The 24025-nt window shown below is 36.8% G+C and overlaps 2 protein-coding genes across 6 annotated transcripts in view; one reads left to right on the top strand and one right to left on the bottom strand.

Annotated features, from left to right (window-relative positions):
- Positions 1-10772, top strand: LOC128217710 (uncharacterized). 5 transcript variants are annotated; one of them, XM_052925038.1, is made up of 7 exons: positions 1-158; positions 3809-3875; positions 4085-5278; positions 7072-7174; positions 7505-7562; positions 8647-8815; positions 10248-10772. In XM_052925038.1, the coding sequence occupies exons 2-7, from the start codon at positions 3842-3844 to the stop codon at positions 10271-10273; spliced, it is 1584 nt and encodes a 527-aa protein (XP_052780998.1). In that variant the 5' UTR covers positions 1-158; positions 3809-3841; the 3' UTR covers positions 10274-10772. The 5 variants fall into 5 exon arrangements, with proteins under 5 accessions (XP_052780998.1, XP_052781002.1, XP_052781001.1 ...); XM_052925041.1 differs by lacking the exon at positions 1-158 and adding an exon at positions 173-196; XM_052925040.1 differs by lacking the exon at positions 1-158 and adding an exon at positions 192-298.
- Positions 10458-24025, bottom strand: part of LOC128217711 (uncharacterized) — a 24209-nt gene continuing 10641 nt past the window's right edge. Inside the window, exon 2 of the mRNA XM_052925043.1 lies at positions 10458-12405. Coding sequence (XP_052781003.1) covers positions 11818-12405 — 588 coding nt within the window. The 3' untranslated portion in view covers positions 10458-11817. The remainder of the gene's footprint in view (positions 12406-24025) is intronic.

The following is a 24025-nucleotide window of genomic DNA, read 5'->3' on the forward strand; positions in this document are numbered from 1 at the left end:
CAAGGCGGAAGAGGGAAGAATTGAGTCCACCCTTGGACGACCTGGTTAAGATTTATCATCAGGTTTACATTGAAAACATCTAACACCGGGAAAAGGATAGCATTGGCGGTTGTCATTTGGGCTTACACACGGGTGAATTTAGTATTGTAATGACAAAGGTAAGTTTCGTGTTAAATGTGGAATATACAGCTTTTTCGTACGTATTAAAGAAATTTAATTATCAAATTAAGAACATCAAATTAAGAATGAAAATGGCAAGGATTTGAGCTTCAATAAGCGCCGGCGATTCTTTTTAAAGGTTGATATTAGATTATTTTGAAATATTTAAAACAATGCATTATACCTGCGGAAAACAATAAGCTATGCATACTACGAAATTTGTCTTAAATAAAGTCAAGCCTTTCGATGATAACATGCTTTTTACCTCAGTGTTTTGACTTCATTGTGTAGCTGGGTACTTCCTTAAAGCAAGGACAAATGTTTGGAATTAAGTTATTGTAAATGGTTGTTAGTATGTACTGTCACATTCTAACTTTTTATTTGTCTACATACATGTACTATATTGTGTAAACGACTACATACATGTACTTTTGTGCAAACGACCCACTAAGTGGGCAATCCACTGCTTATATCTACCGGTTCACCTTATTCAAATCCATGACGGCTGACTGCTGATTTACTGAATTAAATGTATTGGCAAATTTGAAGTATACTGCCTTCTCATTAGACAAAAAATACGTAGACCACTAAGACGTCTTTAAAATCGATATTCCTAGACTATTGAGGAAATTGTATTATGTGCACGCACACTAGTATTATATGCTTTAAGCGTTTAATTATTAATTCGTCATATTTTGATCATTATAACGATCGAGAATATTTCAATGTAGTTTAATATAGATGATTAACAAACAAGTATTAAAATGTATTTAATATCATATTATGACGGTAAAACGCTTGTGAAAATCTATGTCTCTTCTTCCCCATTATTGTCGAATAGAAATGTAATTGAAGCCACAGTCTGGGTTTTGGTTAGTATATTGTGAATTGGTAGAGAAAAACAGAGACTAAGCCAGAAGACGAAGCATAATTTAAAACACTAGGCATGTCGGACCTGACCACTTTAAATTTATAATTACATATTAAGAGGCACTAATCTATTCTTCTTTAGTTACAGCATTGACGAATTCCGATATTTTCACGAAACAAAGACACTTACACCCTAATTAAAAAAAACAACAAATTAAATCGTTCATTAATTATTTCCATGATGCAAAGTCGAGCTCATATAAAAACTTCATAGCTTCCTGGTATGATATTTCTCCAGATAATACACTTAACAAGACCTCTTAACGATTATTAAGGACTTGCTGATAGTCACGCAGATCTTAATACCCATGGCGATCTCTTAACATGGATGGGGTCTCTGAGTTTGATATTGATGCCAAATGCTATGACAAGAGTAAATGTGGAAATAATTGCTGTATCAGTAACACAATTTGTAATAATCTGTTCTACAATCAGGCACACGTCTTTGGTAAAAATTATTTTATTTGAGATATTTTCAAACACTCACGAATTAAGCATTTGAGTGTATGTTTTATAGTCAGACTCAGGACGTTAGTGAATACGGACCCTGGATTTCTACCCGTGTAACAGTATTCCGAGACGTGCACTGGGTGAATGTGCGCTATTGTACTTTTTAATAATGACCGTAAAATTCTAGAGTGTACATCACAAGAACCAATTTTATTTCACGACAACTCTAATGCACAGTCGGACTAAACTCACCGTCAGAACAAAAATAGGTGTTTTTATGACAACAAGAAAACCACAAACCCATTTCAACGCTCGTCTGTTCTTCTCCTCGATGAAGGGCCATAACTCATGCATCGTTTTAGTCTCAGTTATGAGTCTTGCTGCACTTAATGTCATTGGTAACGTTTCATGTTTTTTTAACGTTTCTTTAATAATGGCCAAGAACGTTTAATAGTTTGCTCTTGAATATAGATTTATGTTCTTTTTTGCTAATTTCATTGGTACAGTGATGTTATAATTTGGGCTAGTTTGTAATATATTTGTCGATGTTTCCTGTATAAATATATCAACGTCTATGTTATGTTACGAAAATAAGGCATTTTATAACCCAAATATGTATATGTTTCGTTATATTTGTTACGTGTATTAGATAATAGCATATTGAATTACAACTTTTTATACTAGATCACACTAAAATCGAAATCTGATACCAGTCCAACACGCTTGATGAGTTTGATATATAGAAAATTAGATCATAAAATATAAAAAAAAATCTTACTTTAATTATCTGAAAACATTTGTCCTACAATAAGTTACTTAGTCGATATGGCCGGGTCATTTGAACAGACGGTAATTTTTTATAATATACTTGGCATTTTTATTTCCACTAGAGTCTCGTATTTTTCAATCACTTTAACCCTTAATTAAAAACTGATACCATCATTTTCCCATTTCCCAGTGTTAAACATCAGGCACGGTGCAGGACGATAACCAGATGCAAATCCCCATACCCCCGCAATGGCGACACACCAAGAGTATTGTTCAATATTGCCTTTTCATTCCATTTCCATATTATGACTCAGCATGCTTCTGGTAGTACATCTGTCAATGTGTTTGTGGACTTGATGAGAAATATCATATTGCGTATTCTATTGTGTTGTGACTGTTTGTGATGCTTCGATTGTTTTTATCTGAACCACTTCTTGACATCAGAACTCGCTCACTATTATAAATGGAGTATTTATCAATATACTAGGATGATATGTTAACATTGAGAAGGTAAGACAATAGCATTTCAGTCTTTTAATGCAACGGTCGTCGAGGATAAGAATCAGGTGAACCAATACATGTTTTTGCTGTTTCACAAAATTTGCTAACTTACAGTTGCAGAACAGAACAGAATTTTATCAGGCATAAACATTAACATGTTCGTAGCCTAGTGCATATAATTATATACATTCACAGTATTAATCACACGTTGCTCATTTAGTGCTAGAGACTAAATCAAATGTCCTTTACACAGTTTCACAAGGAATTCGCAATGTTATTATTACTAACTTACATGTATATATCATAACTTGTATTATCTACATGTATATCTTTTCTTTACAATAAAAAAAACGTTTGTATAGTTATAGTCCTAGAATTTGATCGAGTTTTGACAGATGTGCGAACTTAAATGTGAGAAGTGAAAATCAACAATATAAAAGACAAATCTTTGTCTTCGAACGAAACAATGACATTATAAGCTTGAAATATCATACAATATAACAGACGTTAGAGCCACATATGTAAAAAGTGTCAATCGTTTATATAAGAGCCTTTTTAAGTACAGTAAGGAAGTTTCATGAAACAACATTATGTAAAAACAAAATGAATAGATAAAAAAAATCCAAATTAAAATGAAAATAACAGACGGAATTAGAGAAAATGTTACTACATCATGATACATATATTATCAGCTCACACGAAAGGGTGAAATATCATTTGTTCTTTCAGATAACAGCAGAAAACTTGACTGATCTCTGACAAATGAGATTAAAAACACATTTAAAACGAATGCAAACATGCACAGTGAGCTTGTCACGGTGACTCTTAACTTCCGCTACCATTGTTAGTTCCTTTTGCACAGAATGAAGGAAGTTTCACATATCTGTCGTTAGTTGTAATAAAATGCAAAACTAAAGATATAGTTTCCGTTTTGATAAATTCCTGTGCTAACATGTTATAAATTTCCTATGCGGATGTCATAGACGCCACTTATTTGCAGTTATGATGATCACCTAGATGATCTAAGAGGACCATGGACACCAGGAGGGCTTCACTTATATACTTTTGTAAGTACCATATGTTTTTGTTATGTACATGTTGTGTACTTACTTTAAGTTCTATACGGTTCAACTGATTTTCGTTTATGATCGTCCTGGTCATCAAAATTGTTATCCATTTAGTTGTATATACTGTCTTTTCTTTTAACCAAGGATATTATTTTTTCGTTGAGATGTGTGTTACATAAACGATACATAGAGCTCTATTGACATTGCAGTGCTGTGTTGTCTAGTGCAAGCACCAGAGGCATCAACAACAGCAGAAGTAATAACAACAACACCACAGGCGACAACAACATCAGAAATTACACCAACACCACTACAGGCAACAACAGCAGCAGAAATAACAACAACAACGACAACAACAACAACTGAGACAACAACATCAGGAATAACAACAACACAACCACAGGCAACAACAACAGCAGAAATAACAACAACAACACCTGAGGCAACAACAACAGCAGAAATAACAACAACAACACCTGAGGCAACAACAACAGCAGCAAAAATTACAACAACAATACCTGAGACAACAACAACTGCAAAAATAACAACAACAGCACCGATGACAACAACATTAGAAATAACAACAACAACAACAGCACCAACAACATCAGAATCACAGAAAACATCAGGAGAAGCAACATCAACAACAATACCTAAGATATCAACAAATACAACCACAACAGAAGCAACAACAACAATAATAGCATCAACATCATCATCAACAACAACAACAACACCGCGAACAACAACAGAACCAACAGCAACACCAACAGCACCACAGACAGCAACATCAAAATTAACTACAAACTTCGAGTCCACACCAACTGAACAAACAACATCAAAAACTACAGACACTCCAGCCAACACTAGTAACACAACAGAAGGTTTTTCAAATGAAACTACGACTACTTCCACGACAGAAACTTTCACGACAACTGCACCAGGGCAAAACAACACTGACGATCAAACTACACCAAATATAACAACCACAACTTCAATGTCATCATCTTTGTCCTCTTCAAGTTTTTCAAACTCAACATTATCATCAAACCCATCCACAGAGCCTACACCAGAATCCACAAAACCAAACACGCCTTCCAACACATCTACAGCAACGGTAAATTACACCTCATCCAAGAGCTCAACCACACCGAGCGCCGAAAGTAGTTCCACCATGGACTTTTCTAGAATCTCAACTTCAATATCTTCAATTGCTGATACAACCAGCGTGCCTTCTGATTCATCATCTGTTCAATCACAACCATCCACTGCATCATCAACTCCGACAGTAATCTCAACACCAGCTGGGTCTCCAGCATCTTCATCTTCATCCGGGTCGCCATCATCAACGACCAAGTCCGAAGCTGAAAATGAGATTTCGCAGTTGAAAGATGACATATCAGGTATGCATTTATTAACAATGTCCAGCTAAGTTCTATTGACATTCACATTGTCAAATGTTACCTGTCACAAAATAAAAAACACACAAAAAAAACAACAAAAATGCGATTCGATTACCTGTTGCATTGTTCATAGGCGCTGCGATGTAACAGGGATACAACTAAACAATTTGCTATTATGACAATTACTCGTTTGCCTTCTAACGTGACTATTGCTCGTTAGCCTTCTAACGTGACCATAACTCGTTTGCCTTCTAACGTGACTATAGCTCGTTAGCCTTCTAACGTGACCATAACTCGTAAGCCTTCTAACGTGACCATAACTTGTAAGCCTTATAACGTGACCACAGCTCGTAAGCCTTTTAACGTGACCAAAACTCGTAAGCCTTCTAACATGACCATAACTCGTAAGCCTTTTAACGTGACCATAACTCGTAAGCCTTCTAACGTGAACATAACTCGTAAGCCTTATAACGTGACCACAGCTCGTAAGCCTTTTAACGTGACCATAACTCGTAAGCCTTCTAACATGACCATAACTCGTAAGCCTTTTAACGTGACCATAACTCGTAAGCCTTCTAACGTGACCACAGCTCGTTAGCCTTTTAACGTGACCATAACTCGTAAGCCTTCTAATGTGACCATAACTCGTAAGCCTTATAACGTGACCATAACTCGTAAGCCTTCTAACGTGACCATAACTCGTAAGCCTTCTAACGTGACCATAACTCGTAAGCCTTCTAACGTGACCAAAACTCGTAAGCCTTCTAACGTGACCATAACTCGTAAGCCTTCTAACGTCTAACGTGACCATAACTCGTAAGCCTTCTTACGTAACCATAACTCGTAAGCCTTCTAACGTGACCATAACTCGTAAGCCTTCTAACGTAACCATAACTCGTAAGCCTTCTAACGTGACCATAACTCGTAAGCCTTCTAACGTGACCATAACTCGTAAGCCTTATAACGTGACCATAACTCGTAAGCCTTCTAACGTGACCATAACTCGTAGGCCTTCTAACGTAACCATAACTCGTTTGCCTTCTAACGTGACTATAGCTCGTTAGCCTTCTAACGTGACCATAACTCGTAAGCCTTCTAACGTGACCATAACTCGTAAGCCTTATAACGTGACCACAGCTCGTAAGCCTTTTAACGTGACCAAAACTCGTAAGCCTTCTAACATGACCATAACTCGTAAGCCTTTTAACGTGACCATAACTCGTAAGCCTTCTAACGTGAACATAACTCGTAAGCCTTATAACGTGACCACAGCTCGTAAGCCTTCTAACGTGACCATAACTCGTAAGCCTTCTAACGTGACCATAACTCGTAAGCCTTCTAACGTAACCATAACTCGTAAGCCTTCTAACGTGACCATAACTCGTAAGCCTTCTAACGTAACCATAACTCGTAAGCCTTCTAACGTGACCATAACTCGTAAGCCTTCTAACGTAACCATAACTCGTAAGCCTTCTAACGTAACCATAACTCGTTAGCCTTTACTACGTTATATATGTTATATACGTTACAATTACTTTTAATACACAAATGGAAAGCTCGGCCGCGATATCACAGTGACTCAACGATGTCTATCTATTATGTTCCTTATTGCTTGAAACCGAATAGAAAATGGAAACAGAAGTCAACTAAGCAAAGTAGCATGTTACTATTGTGGTCACTTATATTACTTTGTCATACTATACTGTAAATATGAGATCTAACTTATGGTAAAAGTTGTCTCATGTCTTTAAAACTTCTTGTCATTAACTTCACGAATAATTCCATTGTTTCAGATTTGAAAGACGAGAGGAGATCATTCGTCATTGCTGTTATAATACTAGCCATTGCTGTTGTCGTTATCACCAGTGTTCTCATATTCTACATGATCTGCAAAAAGTAAGTTGCCACATCTTTTTTATATATCAAATATACTGTATGATAACAAAAGTGTAAAATCAATGCTTTCTTATTTGTTATTTTTTATATATCAAATATATGATAACAAAAGTGTAAAATCAATGCTTTATTTTATTTTTATTTTTTATATATCAAATGTATGATTGCAAAAGTGTAATATCAATCCTTTCTTATTTTTTATCTTTATATATATCAAAGGTATGATTGCAATTTGCTGGTAAAATGTATTGATTGTAGTTTATTGGTAAAAATGTATTGATTGTAGATTGTTGGTAAAACTATTACATATACTTGCTTTCGCTTTGGTAGATGCCGACAAAAGAAACCATTCTTTCAAAACATCGACTACGATATCGAAAATCCTACGGTATGTTTTATTAAAAATGTGATTTTTATTTTGTTTTATAAATAAATAAATAAATAAGAGTATGTGTTAAATGAACTTAAATAACGCCGATCAATGCTATACATGTATAAAGAAGTTGCAACACATGACACGATCATGTACTGCCGATCATTTCTTTAGTAACACATGTCCCGCTGTTATAATGCACCAGTCAATTGTAATCACGCCCCCCCCCCCCCCCCAGGTCCGGGGAATAGCGGGGACTTTGACTTTCGGTCCAGCCAACCCCGGCTAAAATCCCCGCCCTGTGGGAACGAACAGATGGTAAAATCCCCGCAAAATGCCGCCGGACCCCAGGGACCCTAGGTCAGGCCCATTCCCCACTATATTTAAAGCGAAGACAAAACCACCGCATTCACCCGGCACTGCGGAGCCACCTGAAAGGTAAAACACGGCCCATTTCCCCGGATATCCCCGGTATACCCTCGGACCTGGGGGGGGGGGGGGGCGTGGTTACAATTGACTGGTAAGTACCAGTGTGCGTATACCACGTGATAAATTACGTCACATATGCTATGTCGGAAGGCAACATTTTTTGGCAAAACTTCAAACAAAGATAACTTTTCTTTTTCTACACCATTTTAAATTAAACAAATCGCAGTCTATGCCGATTAAAGAGAACCACCTTCGTTTTACTACCGGGGTTGGATTAGGTGATAAGTTTCTTCAAACACTGCGACAAACCTGTTTCCAAAATGATGTTTTGACTGTGCTCTATCAGGCAGCGATTCTGCGAAAAGGTTTATCGAAGTGTTTTAAGAAACTAAACTCTCAATCAAACTCTGGTAAACAATGGAAGGCGGGGCTCTGTAAGCGGAATAGACTGCGTTAGGTTTCATATAAAATGGTGAAAAATAGCAGTTATCTTTGTTAAAAGTCTTCATTCAAAGCAAAACATTGCCTTCCGACTAAGAATTTATGACGCAACTGATCACGTGGTATACACACACTGAGTAGTATACTATAGTAGATGGTTTTATTCTGAGTAACCTAGCTGAAAGTGTATGTCACCCCTGTAATCAACTATTGCATGGTACCTAATCAGCGTCGCAAAAGTTGGTTCCTGGCTTCATACCACTCCGAAAGTGTTCGTCCGTTCTCCGTCAATCTATTCTGGAATGGTGATGCGAAAGGAGAATTATCCGACAACCAAGAATTGACTTCAACATTCCAAGGGTCAAGACCTCAGTCGGAGACATTCCCCACAGACTCGTGTATGTTCTCTCCTTCAAGGTCTTTGGATGTCCTTACTGGTTTCTTGGCTCTTGGTGTTGGATATATGTCTGACTCTACTACCTACATTACCAATATCTATGTTTAAAAGATGTACATTTATACAGGAAACTGTTTCGTATATAAACTACTATCTCAAAGTTAGATATTGTGCTTTTTATGTCCTATCCATGTCAGGATATTTGAATAACCGTGATTCAGATATGTTGAATACACATGTACTAGTATTCTCCCTTTTTGATGAGCTTACCGTTTTGAAATGTATCAGGTTCATCGGCTGGCTTTCTTCCCGCTCTTAAATGTTTTCTTGCTGTCATGGATTGACTATTTCGAAGAACATTCTAACATCATGTTTAGCACTGTAACTATATACGCATGGGAATGTTCTTTTTACATGCTTTTTCAACCCTATATTCTACTTATATTCTTCGCAAATTGAATCAAAGTTTGTTTTACATATAAGTTGTCTACACACAGTTCTCCTTAAATGGTTATCATAATTGTTAGCGGTCACCAGGCATCAAACTCTTATAGCCAAAGGCATTATGCACTCACAAACTCATTTATATAGTGAACACCTTAAATAAAACGATAGATATATGCGTCTTATTCCTCCGTTATGATGAAGAGCATACACTTTTTCTGCTATGGTTATCTTAAGTTATGGGATAAGTAGGTGACCCGATATGGGATATACGGGGCAAAGGAAGCCAAATCGGGTGAGAGCGAAGCTCGAACCGGAATATTGTTTCCTGCGCACCGTATATCCCATATCGGGTCACCTACTAACCCCGTAACGTACTAGTATATATCACGTCGACAAGCTGTTTTCATGTTTAAATGTTTCATGTATTCATCGAAATCGAAAAATAGACGCCATTTTGGTACGATATAAATTTGGTGACCCAATATGGAAAAATATGGGGTCACCGCGTGACCAGTCCTGTACCAATGGCGTTGCGTCATTTATGTTGGAGGCATGATATAGGCAAATATTTGGAATCGTACGCAGGGGCGAATCCAGGATTTGACGTTAGAGGGAGCGTAACTTAGGTGCATACTCCTTTGTCTTACGCGCCTCCCTAAGAACCGAACTTGATTTGGTTTAAATGTGTTTGTGTAGGGTTAAGGGGGTCTCCCCAAACAATTTTTAGTCCGAAATGGTGCAATTGGGGCGTATTTTATGACATTTCGCTCATATATTGAAATAAAAGTAAACTTGGACGATTTTAAGTGACCAGCTAGTGATACATGTAAATGATTTGATATCTTAATTTAGATATTATTTGTCAATAAATAAACACAGTCATCAGACATTCATTAACTTGCTATCGAATATTCAGTTTTAAAATAAACCACTTTAGTTCAATTATGCAATTAATATCCTTATCACTTTTCATTATTTTGTTTCAGTATCGGAGGCCGAAAGTAAATTTTGATAATTCTATGGACCTGCCCAATGTTTTTATGCCCGGAAGAGCCAGCAGAACTTCAGCGGGTGATAGTTTTGACAAAAATATCAAAACTTCCACTTTTGGTCGTGAAAGTTAAAGAGGTAGTAATGAAACAGTACGTGTCTGTTTTTGTATGTTCGAATGAGAATGATCTGAATGAAAACCAGGAAACAATAAGTGGTATTTATTTGCAATGTTTTACACTATATACACGACTTTGTCGTGTGCAATAGATGTTGTGCACATGATATTTTTTAACATTAAACTTTTAACAACCAACAATGTATACACATTTCGTTGAATAAATAAAATAAATAAAATGGTAGACAGGTATGAGTAACACATAACAAGGACAATGCATGAGATGTCTGTAACAGAACAGACAACATTGATACAACATTTGAACATTATCTATACACTGAATTACATCTCTTATTGGTCTCATAACCGTTTCTTTTTCTTTAAATATAATGACGAAAACATATATTTGAGATTATTATTCATGTATGTATGATTGTACCGTGTTGGAGTTTGTGTTCTTTTTTTTGTATGTACATTAACCCCCATTAACCCACAAGCGAAACGGCAACAAGTAGGCGGAGCTTAACCGTTCCATAACTATCGTGCGGATAAATTACAACGTCATTCACGTATGCGCACGTCAGTTAATTGACGTTGCCCATGATAACAGTTACTTCACCCACTACCATCGAAACACATGTGAATAGTTTTAAATACTCGGGTTGCGAGTGCAGTAACTATTACGCAATGCCCGTTTAACATCATGCTAACGTCTCATGATGGTATTGTTAAAATCACCAGAGAATTAGTGAAGATAAAACGATAACCCACAAAAAATGGGGAAATATAGAGTTGAATCAAACGTACAAATTAGCCATGGTACAAAACACAGTTAAAGCATTGGGAAGAAGAAACCTGTTGAATTCATTGATACAATCAAATCAAATACTTTAACTGTTCCACTATTTTCAAATTAAAATAGCACAGTAACGTAATGAATATTGAGGCCGCCTTAATTTAAACCTTCACATAAAGCGATACCTCTAGTCCATGGCTGTAGAATGAACAAATACGCCATTAATAGAAAGGGGGTAACTACATCATGTATCTGTGATAAGAACATGCTAAACAATCATAACAGTGCGTTTTCTCTAGAACATGCACGCCATTTTGTTCATGACGTTCGATGCGGTTTCTTACACGCATTTTCAAAACTGTTGGAATTCGAAAGCTGACAAATTATATCAGTTGTTTAGTGTATATGACAACATGTGTGACATTACTAAATGTTGAGCAAGTACAGACGTAAATGCACCATGGGTGACAAATGTATGGCAAGAAACATGAAACGTCCACGCGGTGAAAACGACTTATAACAATTGGTGTCCATCGTTTACCATATTCTGTTCAATATAACACCGTATGAACGGCAACCGAAATAAACCACGAAAGGACGCTAATCAAAACTTTATAGTTTGTACCAACAATTCAGAAGTGGCTGTCGCTGTTTACCAGTGGCGGCCATCTTCCCAATCCTTCTCAAAGCGGAAGTTTTCGTCCAAATCGCTGGTGTCCGATCTGAGCTCGGTTATGTTTGTCTTTTCTCTTCCGAAACGGGTAAGGCCACTATTGGCTGTGCCGTTGAAACGAAGCGGAAGTGTAAGAAATGTTTTGTTTCGCCATGGCATCGAATAATGTTCAATACCGTTTTGCGTATTCTTACCAGGAGTTAATAAATTATGTGATTTGTTTTTCATATTATATTTTTCATATATTTCTCTCGCAAGTTTAGAACTTTTTGTGGTGACATCTTTTGTATCTTGGACGACATCCGGTAGCTCCATTTTGACAGTACTGCTTGTCGCTCGCATGGCGGATGTCCGCCTCTTGTAAGATTGCTGAAGATCATGTCCATTTTGAACTGCGAACCCGTTAGGAGAAGGCGGAAGCGTTGAACGCGAGTCCGTCTGCACACGATGCAAACACTTTTCTTGTCTTTGATGTTGTCTGATGACGTCATCCGGCACGTGACTGTACGAAAATTTTACCGCCGGAAGTGTGGGACTCGCCATTTCTTGCGCAGGACTGTGTTCTATCTGCAAGTAAACAATATAAAAGTTATGTGGCGATATGAAATGGTTTTGCAGCTGGTAATCGTATATATACTGTACACAATATTACTCAAGGTTTTTTTTTGCATTGGTGTTGGTATGTTTGGTGTGCCATCTTGTATTAACATTCACTATTTCACTTTGACTCTTGGCCATCACAGTAGTACGTCTGTCTCAAGGTTCGGACGCATTATAGGAAGTACGTCAATTGTTTAAATACATGTGCCATTTGTAAGTGTATAAAACAAAACGTTTCCTAAATAGCTGCTCGTTTCGTAAACATGGTATCTCTTCTTGATGTAAGTGGTTCATCGTATGTTGAGCTTTTACACTGAATGTGTCCTTGTTGTCAACGGGGGTTTGTTCTTCAACCTTCAACCGAAATTTGACCGCAGCAGAAATGGTATTTTTTTCTAAATAATTTAATACAACTTGAAACATGGCTAGTTGGCAAAGTGGGGTTGTGTAGTGCACTCATTTTGTTGCGAAGTAACCTCCCCTTTATTCATTTTTTATCCAAAGCATTATTCTCGTAATCTTTTCAAACGAATAAATGAAATTTAGGATATTTTGTAGATGGCAATGTGCAATTGTGGATCTCCGGATTTTATCGAGACTCGTTTTCCGTGGAACATATAACAGATACAAATAAAGGGAATTGCATGGAACTGGGAACGTTGATAAATTACTATGCAGAGTTGTTTGCAACACCAGTGTTGTATAGTTATTTCCCATCATAATTGTCTCGCAAATCTTTGAATGTCGCTCACTCTGGATCTGTCGAAAAGAATTAGTAGGAACATGACGCATTGAAAGATGGCAATGTGACGATGTGCTCAGTGCACGCGCTTTAGCTCTAAGAGTGTTATCTCGCCTTGTCTATTTTTTTAAAACAAGTGTCTGGATCATTTAAATACTGGATTTTTTTAAAAAAACGTTCACACATGGATTGCAATGCGAAATTAAGCCCTGCTTAAAAATGCTAACTTTTTGAACCATGGTTGCAAACGGATATCCCCGTGTACTTTTATTGAGATGGAAAATTATGCAGGCACTATGAATATCAGTAGTCTATGAGAAAGGTGTACACAATACGTTATGCACCAGTCAATTGGACCCCCCCCCGTCCAGGGAATAGCGGGGACTTTGACTTTCGGTCCAGCCAAGCCCGGGTTAAATCCCTGCCCTGCGGAAAAATCCCGGCCAAATGCCCCCCCCCCCCCACCCCCAACGCATTATAAACTTTAGATCTGCTCCCTTGGGAGGTTGTCGATGCGGCGTTTCGAAAAAAAAAAAATAATTGCTTCATACGTACACATGTACTTAAAATACCATGCCACAGGCTTTGTAATGTTTCCGTGTTCAGGGACACTTCACATGACTGTAGAATAACAGTGTTAAAAACAAACAACCCGCTTTCACTAACATACATTATTGAAACGTGACCAAATTCTACGTAACCTTCAATCGGGTCTAATATTACAAATTAATTACTGTTTAATCTGTTGTGTTTTCAAGTACGTTTTTTCACTTATAACATTTCATATGAAACAAAGCATTAAAAATATATCAAGATAACATTTTTGGCACCGGCAAATGCCACCACTAGTTGCGTACGTGAACTGGTTCGAGAGACGGTGAAGTTCAGTAGCACTTAAGAGTAGAATTTGTTATTAGTCTCGGATAGCACCAATTGTATGTTTGCTAATTTCATATCAAAAACAGCACACCACAGATTAAACTGCGCTCCAGTTGGCTGTTTTGTATGGTGTATCGTTCGGTCCGTCTCAGTCGCTACGCGGTCTCCATGGATACGCGTGTACACACCGAACTCACCGTTATACTGGATGTCAACAGTAGGATACACCGTTATAATATAGTTCTGAAATGCAACACTCTTTAAAATACAACCTACATTTACAGCCAAAGAACTTATAGATAGGCAATCATTAAGTACTTGTCTTAATCATTAAGATTTTCAACTCTCGCGAGTGTTTAAAGGTCCGCACAATGCCTATATTCCGATACACACACCTGCGTCAGATTCTACATTAACAATGTGTCAGCCAATGAGATTATATTCTAAGGCAGTTAAAATGTTAATGATTAAGAAGAGCTTGTTCGCAACCCTCACTCCATCCATTTTTAATCATTAAGATTTTAATCAATGTCATCTAACTATTACACAATTGGTTGTATATGTATTTCACTTCAAATAACCATCTCGCCAATAGCTTTATTTTATTAACAGGGGGTATCGGACCGTTACCGGCACGGGAACTCTATTCATTTTTTGCGGGAAATGGGCCAGCTTGTTTACACACGTATCGTACGAAGTTAGAACATTGAATTAAAAAACTTTCATACTTTCATGTTTGAAACCATTACTGTGCCAATAAAGTACACGTAGCATGATTTAATAAACTATATGTCTTTTAAATTTAGATCGACACCCTAATTCTATATTGATCGTTTAAACAATTTAGTCAAAATTGTCGAAAGGTATTTGCATTACTGCGGTTCTGCTCAATAAAATTACACAGTGAATATTCTTAGATTCAAATTTCGTTTTGTTTTGAACATGTCTATAATTACGCTGAATGAACAGAAACAAGAGCTTTGTATGCACATGACAACGCTTGTCATAAAGAAAGATGGGCGGATTTTTAAATTGAAATCTCGCGTCTTTTTATGAGTGTGATTTACTGCATAAATTGATAAAAAAAAAAAGATGTGTGAAAGTAACAAACAAACCTTGAGTTTATTGCTAGGCCAATTTCAAGGGGCGAGAGACGAGGTCGCGATGGCCGTAGCAGAATTCCGTAACAAAACTTGCATAAGTATTATGCTATTTGTTCGAGGGTTTAAGCCAATGCTTACTGTTTTCATGTCTCGTTAATTCTGCCTGTTATGTAGCAGAATTCCGTAAAAAAACTTTTATGTTGAGATGTAGAAACATAGTACCATGGAGGAATTTAAATTAACTATCAATCCATATGTTCATATTACTGTAGTTTCTTACGCGTACATGTTTCAGTGGTAAAGGCGAACACATTCTCGACTGAGGTGCATTGTCAGTTCAACAAATAATTTCAACCATTTTATTCGTTATCGTTTATTTAATACAATGACCTATACCTATTGGTCAGTTAAGGCAATGTTTGTGAAACTTTCAATTTTTGTGTCTCGCTGGATTAACATTCAACGGAAATTTTTGACATTACACTAATTGTCCGTATGTCAATTTAGAGACTTTCTTTTGACTAATAGTTTTATTTTATTTTGTCGAGTTTGAAACTTGCAATAGATTGTTTAAATTAGTAATACGAGTAATCAGATAAGTATTATGCTATTTGTTCGAGGGTTTAAGCCAATGCTTACTGTTTTCATGTCTCGTTAATTCTGCCTGTTATGTAGTTAATCTTACCCTCTTAAGGGACTTTAACTGACATATCTTAACAGACAGCCTACAAATGTCAATTAATGCATAGAAGATTAAAAGCCATACAAATATGATCATAACCAAACAGTGCATTCACATTAACAACAGGACCCAATTAGAAAAGGCTTAAACATAACTTATTTCATTTTTTTTCGCCAAATGGCTAACTTATCCTTGATATTTTTTATAACAAAAAGCTGTTTATTATGTATAAATAAAATATCTCTTAACAGTCAAACATCAGTTTTAAATGAGAAAATATAAAAACTAAACCAAAACAATGAAATCCTCGTAGCTTAAGCTTTACATCACACAGTTTTAGTACAAATACAACACAAAGGTAAAGTACCATACAACACACGGATCTAGTACACATACATCACACTGATCAGGTACACATACATCACACTGATCTAGTACACATACATCACACTGATCTAGTACACATACATCACACTGGTCTAGAACACAAACATCACACTGATCTAGTACACATACATCACACTGGTCTAGTACACAAACATCACAAGGATCTAGTACACATACATCACACTGATAAAGTACACATTTAACACACTGATCTAGTACACATACATCACACTGATCTAGTACACAAACAACACACTGATCTAGTACACATACAATACACTGGTCTAGTACACATACATCACACTGATCTAGTACACATACAATACACTGTTCTAGTACACATACATCACACTGATCTAGTACACATACAACACACTGATCTAGTACACATACATCACACTGATCTAGAACACGTACAATACACTGGTCTAGTACACATACAATACACTGGTCTAATACATATACAACACACTGATCTAGTACACATTCAATACACTGGTCTAGTACACATACAATACACTGGTCTAATACATATACAACACACTGATCTAGTACACATTCAACACACTGATCTAGTACACATACATCACACTGGTCTAGTACACAAACAACACACTGATCTAGAACACGTACAACACACTGATCTAGTACACGTACAACACACTGGTCTAGTACATATAAAACACACAGATCTAATACACATACATCACACTGATCTTGTACACATACCACACACTTATCTAGTACACGTACATCACAATGATCTAGAACAAATACATAACACTGATCTAGTACACGTACAACAAACTGATCTAGTACACATACAACTAATTGATCTAGTACACATACAACACATTGGTCGAGTACACATGCATGACACTGTTCTAGTACACATACATCACATTGATCTAGTACACATACAACTAATTGATCTAGTACACATACAACACATTGATCTAGTACACATGCATCACACTGGTCAAGTACTCATACATCACACTGATCTAGTACACATACAACACACTGATCTAGTACACATACATCACACTGTTCTAGTACACATACAACACACTGATCTAGTACACATACAACACACTGACCTAGTACACATACATCACACTGATCTAGTACGCATACATCACACTGTTCTAGTACACATACATCACATTGTTCTAGTACACATACATCACATTGATCTAGTACACATACATCACATTGATCTAGTACACATACATCACATTGATCTAGTACATATACAACACACTGATCTAGTACACATACAACACATTGATCTAGTACACATACATCACACTGTTCTAGTACACATACATCACATTGATCTAGTACACATACATCACACTGATCTAGTACACATACATCACACTGATCTAGTACATATACAATACACTGATCTACTACACATACAACACACTGATCTAGTACACATACAACTAATTGATCCAGTACACATACAACACATTGGTCGAGTACACATGCATGACACTGTTCTAGTACACATACATCACATTGATCTAGTACACATTCATCACATTGATCTAGTACACATACATCACATTGATCTAGTACATATACAACACATTGATCTAGAACACATACAACACACTGATCTGGTACACATACAACTAATTGATCCAGTACACATACAACACATTGGTCGAGTACACATGCATGGCACTGTTCTAGTACACATACATCACATTGATCTAGTACACATTCATCACATTGATCTAGTACACATACATCACATTGATCTAGTACATATACAACACATTGATCTATTACACATACAACACACTGATCTAGTACACATACAACTCATTGATCTAGTACACATACATCACACTGGTCAAGTACACATACAACACACTGATCTAGTACACATACAACTAATTGATCCATTACACATACAACACATTGGTCGAGTACACATGCATGGCACTGTTCTAGTACACATACATCACATTGATCTAGTACATATACAACACATTGATCTATTACACATACAACACACTGATCTAGTACACATAAAACTCATTGATCTAGTACACATACATCACACTGGTCAAGTACACATACAACACACTGATCTAGTACACATACAACTCATTGATCTAGTACACATACATCACACTGGTCAAGTACACATACAACACACTGATCTAGTACACATACAACTCATTCATCTAGTACACATACATCACACTGGTCAAGTACACATACAACACACTGATCTAGTACACGTACAACTCATTGATCTAGTACACATACATCACACTGGTCAAGTACACATACAACACACAGATCTAGTACACATACAACACATTGATCTAGTACACATACAACACACTGATCTAGTACACATACAACTCATTGATCTAGTACATATACAACACACTGGTCAAGTACACATACATCACATTGATCTAGTACACATACAACACACTGATCTAGTACACATACAACACACTTATCTAGTACCATACATCACACTGATCTAGTACACATACATCACACTTATCTAGTACATATACAACACACTGATCTAGTAAACATACATCACATTGATCTAGTACACATACATCACACTGATCTAGTACACATACATAACATTGATCTAGTACATATACAACACACTGATCTTGTACACATACAACACACTGATCTAGTACATATACAACACACTGTTCTACTACACATACATCAAATTGATCTAGTACACATACAACACACTGATCTAGTACACATACAACTCATTGATCTAGTACATATACATCACACTGGTCAAGTACACATACAACACACTGATCTAGTACATATACAACACACTGTTCTAGTACACATACATCAAATTGATCTAGTACATATACAACACACTGATCTAGTACACATACATCACACTGTTCTACTACACATACATCACATTGATCTAGTACACATACAACACACTGATCTAGTACATATACAACACACTGTTCTAGTACACATACATCAAATTGATCTAGTACATATACAACACACTGATCTAGTACACATACATCACACTGTTCTACTACACATACATCACATTGATCTAGTACACATACAACACACTGATCTAGTACACATACAACTCATTGATCTAGAACATATACAACACACTCTAGTACACAAACAACACACTGATCTAGTACACATAAAACTAATTGATCTAGTACACAAACATCACATTGGTCTAGTACACATGCATCACACTGTTCTAGTACACACACATCACATTGATCTAGTACACATGCATCACACTGGTCTAGTACACATACATCACACTGTTCTAGTACACATACATCACATTGATCTAGTACATATACATCGCACTGATCTAGTACACATACATCACACTGATTAAGTACACATACATCACACTGATCTAGTACACATACATACACCGATATAGTACACATACAATACACTGATCTTGTACACAAACATCACACTAATCTATTACACATACAATACACTGATCTAGTATACATACATCACACTGGTCTAGTACACATACAACACACTGATCTAGTAAACATACATCACACTGGTCTAGTACACATACAACACAAAGATCTAGTACACATACAATACACTTATCTAGTACATGTACAACACACTGATCTAGTGCACATACAACACACTGGTCTAGAACACGTACAACACACTGATCTAGTACACATACATCACACTGGTCTAGCACACATACAACACACTGGTCTAGTACATTTACATCACACTGATCTAGTACACATACATCACATTGATCTAGTACACATACATCACACTGATCTAGTACATGTACAACACACTGATCTAGTACACGTACAACACACTGGTCTAGAACACGTACAACACACTGATCTAGTACACATACATCACACTTGTCTAGTACACATACAACTCATTGATCTAGAACACAAACATCACACTGATCTAGTTCACTTACAACTCATTGATCTAGTGCACATACAACACACTGGTCTAGAACACGTACAACACACTGATCTAGTACACATACATCACACTGGTCTAGTACACATACAACACACTGGTCTAGTACACCTACATCACACTGATCTAGTACACGTACATCACATTGATCTAGTACACATACATCACACTGATCTAGTACACGTACAACACACTGGTCTAGAACACGTACAACACACTGATCTAGTACACATACATCACACTTGTCTAGTACATATACAACTCATTGATCTAGAACATATACAACACACTGATCTAGTACACTTACAACTCATTGATCTTGTGCACATACAACACACTGGTCTAGAACACGTACAACACACTGATCTAGTACACATACATCACACTGGTCTAGTACACATACAACACACTGGTCTAGTACACCTACATCACACTGATCTAGTACACGTACATCACATTGATCTAGTACACATACATCACACTGATCTAGTACACGTACAACACACTGATCTAGTACACGTACAACACACTGTTCTAGTACACGTACAACACACTGATCTAGTACACATACAACACACTGATCTAGTACACATACAACTCATTGATCTAGAACATATACAACACACTCTAGTACACATACAACACACTGATCTAGTACACATACAACTAATTGATCTAGTACACATACATCACATTGGTCTAGTACACATGCATCACACTGTTCTAGTACACACACATCACATTGATCTAGTACACATGCATCACACTGGTCTAGTACACATACATCACACTGTTCTAGTACATGTACAACACACTGATCTAGTACACGTACAACACACTGGTCTAGAACACGTACAACACACTGATCTAGTACACATACATCACACTTGTCTAGTACACATACAACTCATTGATCTAGAACATATACAACACACTGATCTAGTACACATACAACTCATTGATCTAGTGCACATACAACACACTGGTCTAGAACACGTACAATACACTGATCTAGTACACATACATCACACTGGTCTAGTACACATACAACACACTGGTCTAGTACACCTACATCACACTGATCTAGTACACATACATCACATTGATCTAGTACACATACATAACACTGATCTAGTACACGTACAACACACTGATCTAGTACACGTACAACAAACTGGTTTAGAACACGTACAACACACTGTTCTACTACACATACATCACATTGATCTAGTACACATACAACACACTGATCTAGTACATATACAACACACTGTTCTAGTACACATACATCAAATTGATCTAGTACATATACAACACACTGATCTAGTACACATACATCACACTGTTCTAATACACATACATCACATTGATCTAGTACACATACAACACACTGATCTAGTACATATACAACACACTGTTCTAGTACACATACATCAAATTGATCTAGTACATATACAACACACTGATCTAGTACACATACATCACACTGTTCTACTACACATACATCACATTGATCTAGTACACATACAACACACTGATCTAGTACACATACAACTCATTGATCTAGAACATATACAACACACTCTAGTACACAAACAACACACTGATCTAGTACACATACAACTAATTGGTCTAGTACACAAACATCACATTGGTCTAGTACACATGCATCACACTGTTCTAGTACACACACATCACATTGATCTAGTACACATGCATCACACTGGTCTAGTACACATACATCACACTGTTCTAGTACACATACATCACATTGATCTAGTACATATACATCGCACTGATCTAGTACACATACATCACACTGATTAAGTACACATACATCACACTGATCTAGTACACATACATACACCGATATAGTACACATACAATACACTGATCTTGTACACAAACATCACACTAATCTATTACACATACAATACACTGATCTAGTATACATACATCACACTGGTCTAGTACACATACAACACACTGATCTAGTAAACATACATCACACTGGTCTAGTACACATACAACACAAAGATCTAGTACACATACAATACACTTATCTAGTACACGTACAACACACTGATCTAGTGCACATACAACACACTGGTCTAGAACACGTACAACACACTGATCTAGTACACATACATCACACTGGTCTAGCACACATACAACACACTGGTCTAGTACATTTACATCACACTGATCTAGTACACATACATCACATTGATCTAGTACACATACATCACACTGATCTAGTACATGTACAACACACTGATCTAGTACACGTACAACACACTGGTCTAGAACACGTACAACACACTGATCTAGTACACATACATCACACTTGTCTAGTACACATACAACTCATTGATCTAGAACACAAACATCACACTGATCTAGTTCACTTACAACTCATTGATCTAGTGCACATACAACACACTGGTCTAGAACACGTACAACACACTGATCTAGTACACATACATCACACTGGTCTAGTACACATACAACACACTGGTCTAGTACACCTACATCACACTGATCTAGTACACGTACACAACATTGATCTAGTACACATACATCACACTGATCTAGTACACGTACAACACACTGGTCTAGAACACGTACAACACACTGATCTAGTACACATACATCACACTTGTCTAGTACACATACAACTCATTGATCTAGAACATATACAACACACTGATCTAGTACACTTACAACTCATTGATCTAGTGCACATACAACACACTGGTCTAGAACACGTACAACACACTGATCTAGTACACATACATCACACTGGTCTAGTACACATACAACACACTGGTCTAGTACACCTACATCACACTGATCTAGTACACGTACATCACATTGATCTAGTACACATACATCACACTGATCTAGTACACGTACAACACACTGATCTAGTACACGTACAACACACTGTTCTAGTACACTTACAACACACTGATCTAGTACACATACATCACACTGTTCTAGTACACGTACAACACACTGATCTAGTACACGTACAACACACTGGTCTAGAACACGTACAACACACTGATCTAGTACACATACATCACACTTGTCTAGTACACATACAACTCATTGATCTAGAACATATACAACACACTGATCTAGTACACATACAACTCATTGATCTAGTGCACATACAACACACTGGTCTAGAACACGTACAATACACTGATCTAGTACACATACATCACACTGGTCTAGTACACATACAACACACTGGTCTAGTACACCTACATCACACTGATCTAGTACACATACATCACATTGATCTAGTACACATACATAACACTGATCTAGTACACGTACAACACACTGATCTAGTACACGTACAACAAACTGGTCTAGAACACGTACAACACACTGATCTAGTACACATACAACTCATTGATCTAGTACATATACAACACACTGATCTAGTACACATACAACTCATTGATCCAGAACATATACAACACACTCTAGTACACATACAACACACTGATCTAGTACACATACAACTAATTGATCTAGTACACATACATCACATTGGTCTAGTACACATGCATCACACTGTTCTAGTACACACACATCACATTGATCTAGTACACATGCATCACACTGGTCTAGTACACATACATCACACTGTTCTAGTTCACATACATCACATTGATCTAGTACATATACATCGCACTGATCTAGTACACATACATCACACTGATTTAGTACACATACATCACACTGATCTAGTACACATACATACACCGATCTAGTACACATACA

This window comes from Mya arenaria, chromosome 14, assembly GCF_026914265.1.
Source record: "Mya arenaria isolate MELC-2E11 chromosome 14, ASM2691426v1".
In the NCBI taxonomy this organism is placed as follows: domain Eukaryota; kingdom Metazoa; phylum Mollusca; class Bivalvia; order Myida; family Myidae; genus Mya; species Mya arenaria.

Coding starts and splice junctions, on each gene's coding strand:
- LOC128217710 (XM_052925038.1), top strand. CDS start 3,842: ATGGACACCAGGAGGGCTTCACTTATATACTTTT. Junction 7,175..7,504: donor TTCTACATGATCTGCAAAAA/GTAAGTTGCCAC, acceptor TCGCTTTGGTAG/ATGCCGACAAAAGAAACCAT. Junction 8,816..10,247: donor GACATTCCCCACAGACTCGT/GTATGTTCTCTC, acceptor ATTTTGTTTCAG/TATCGGAGGCCGAAAGTAAA.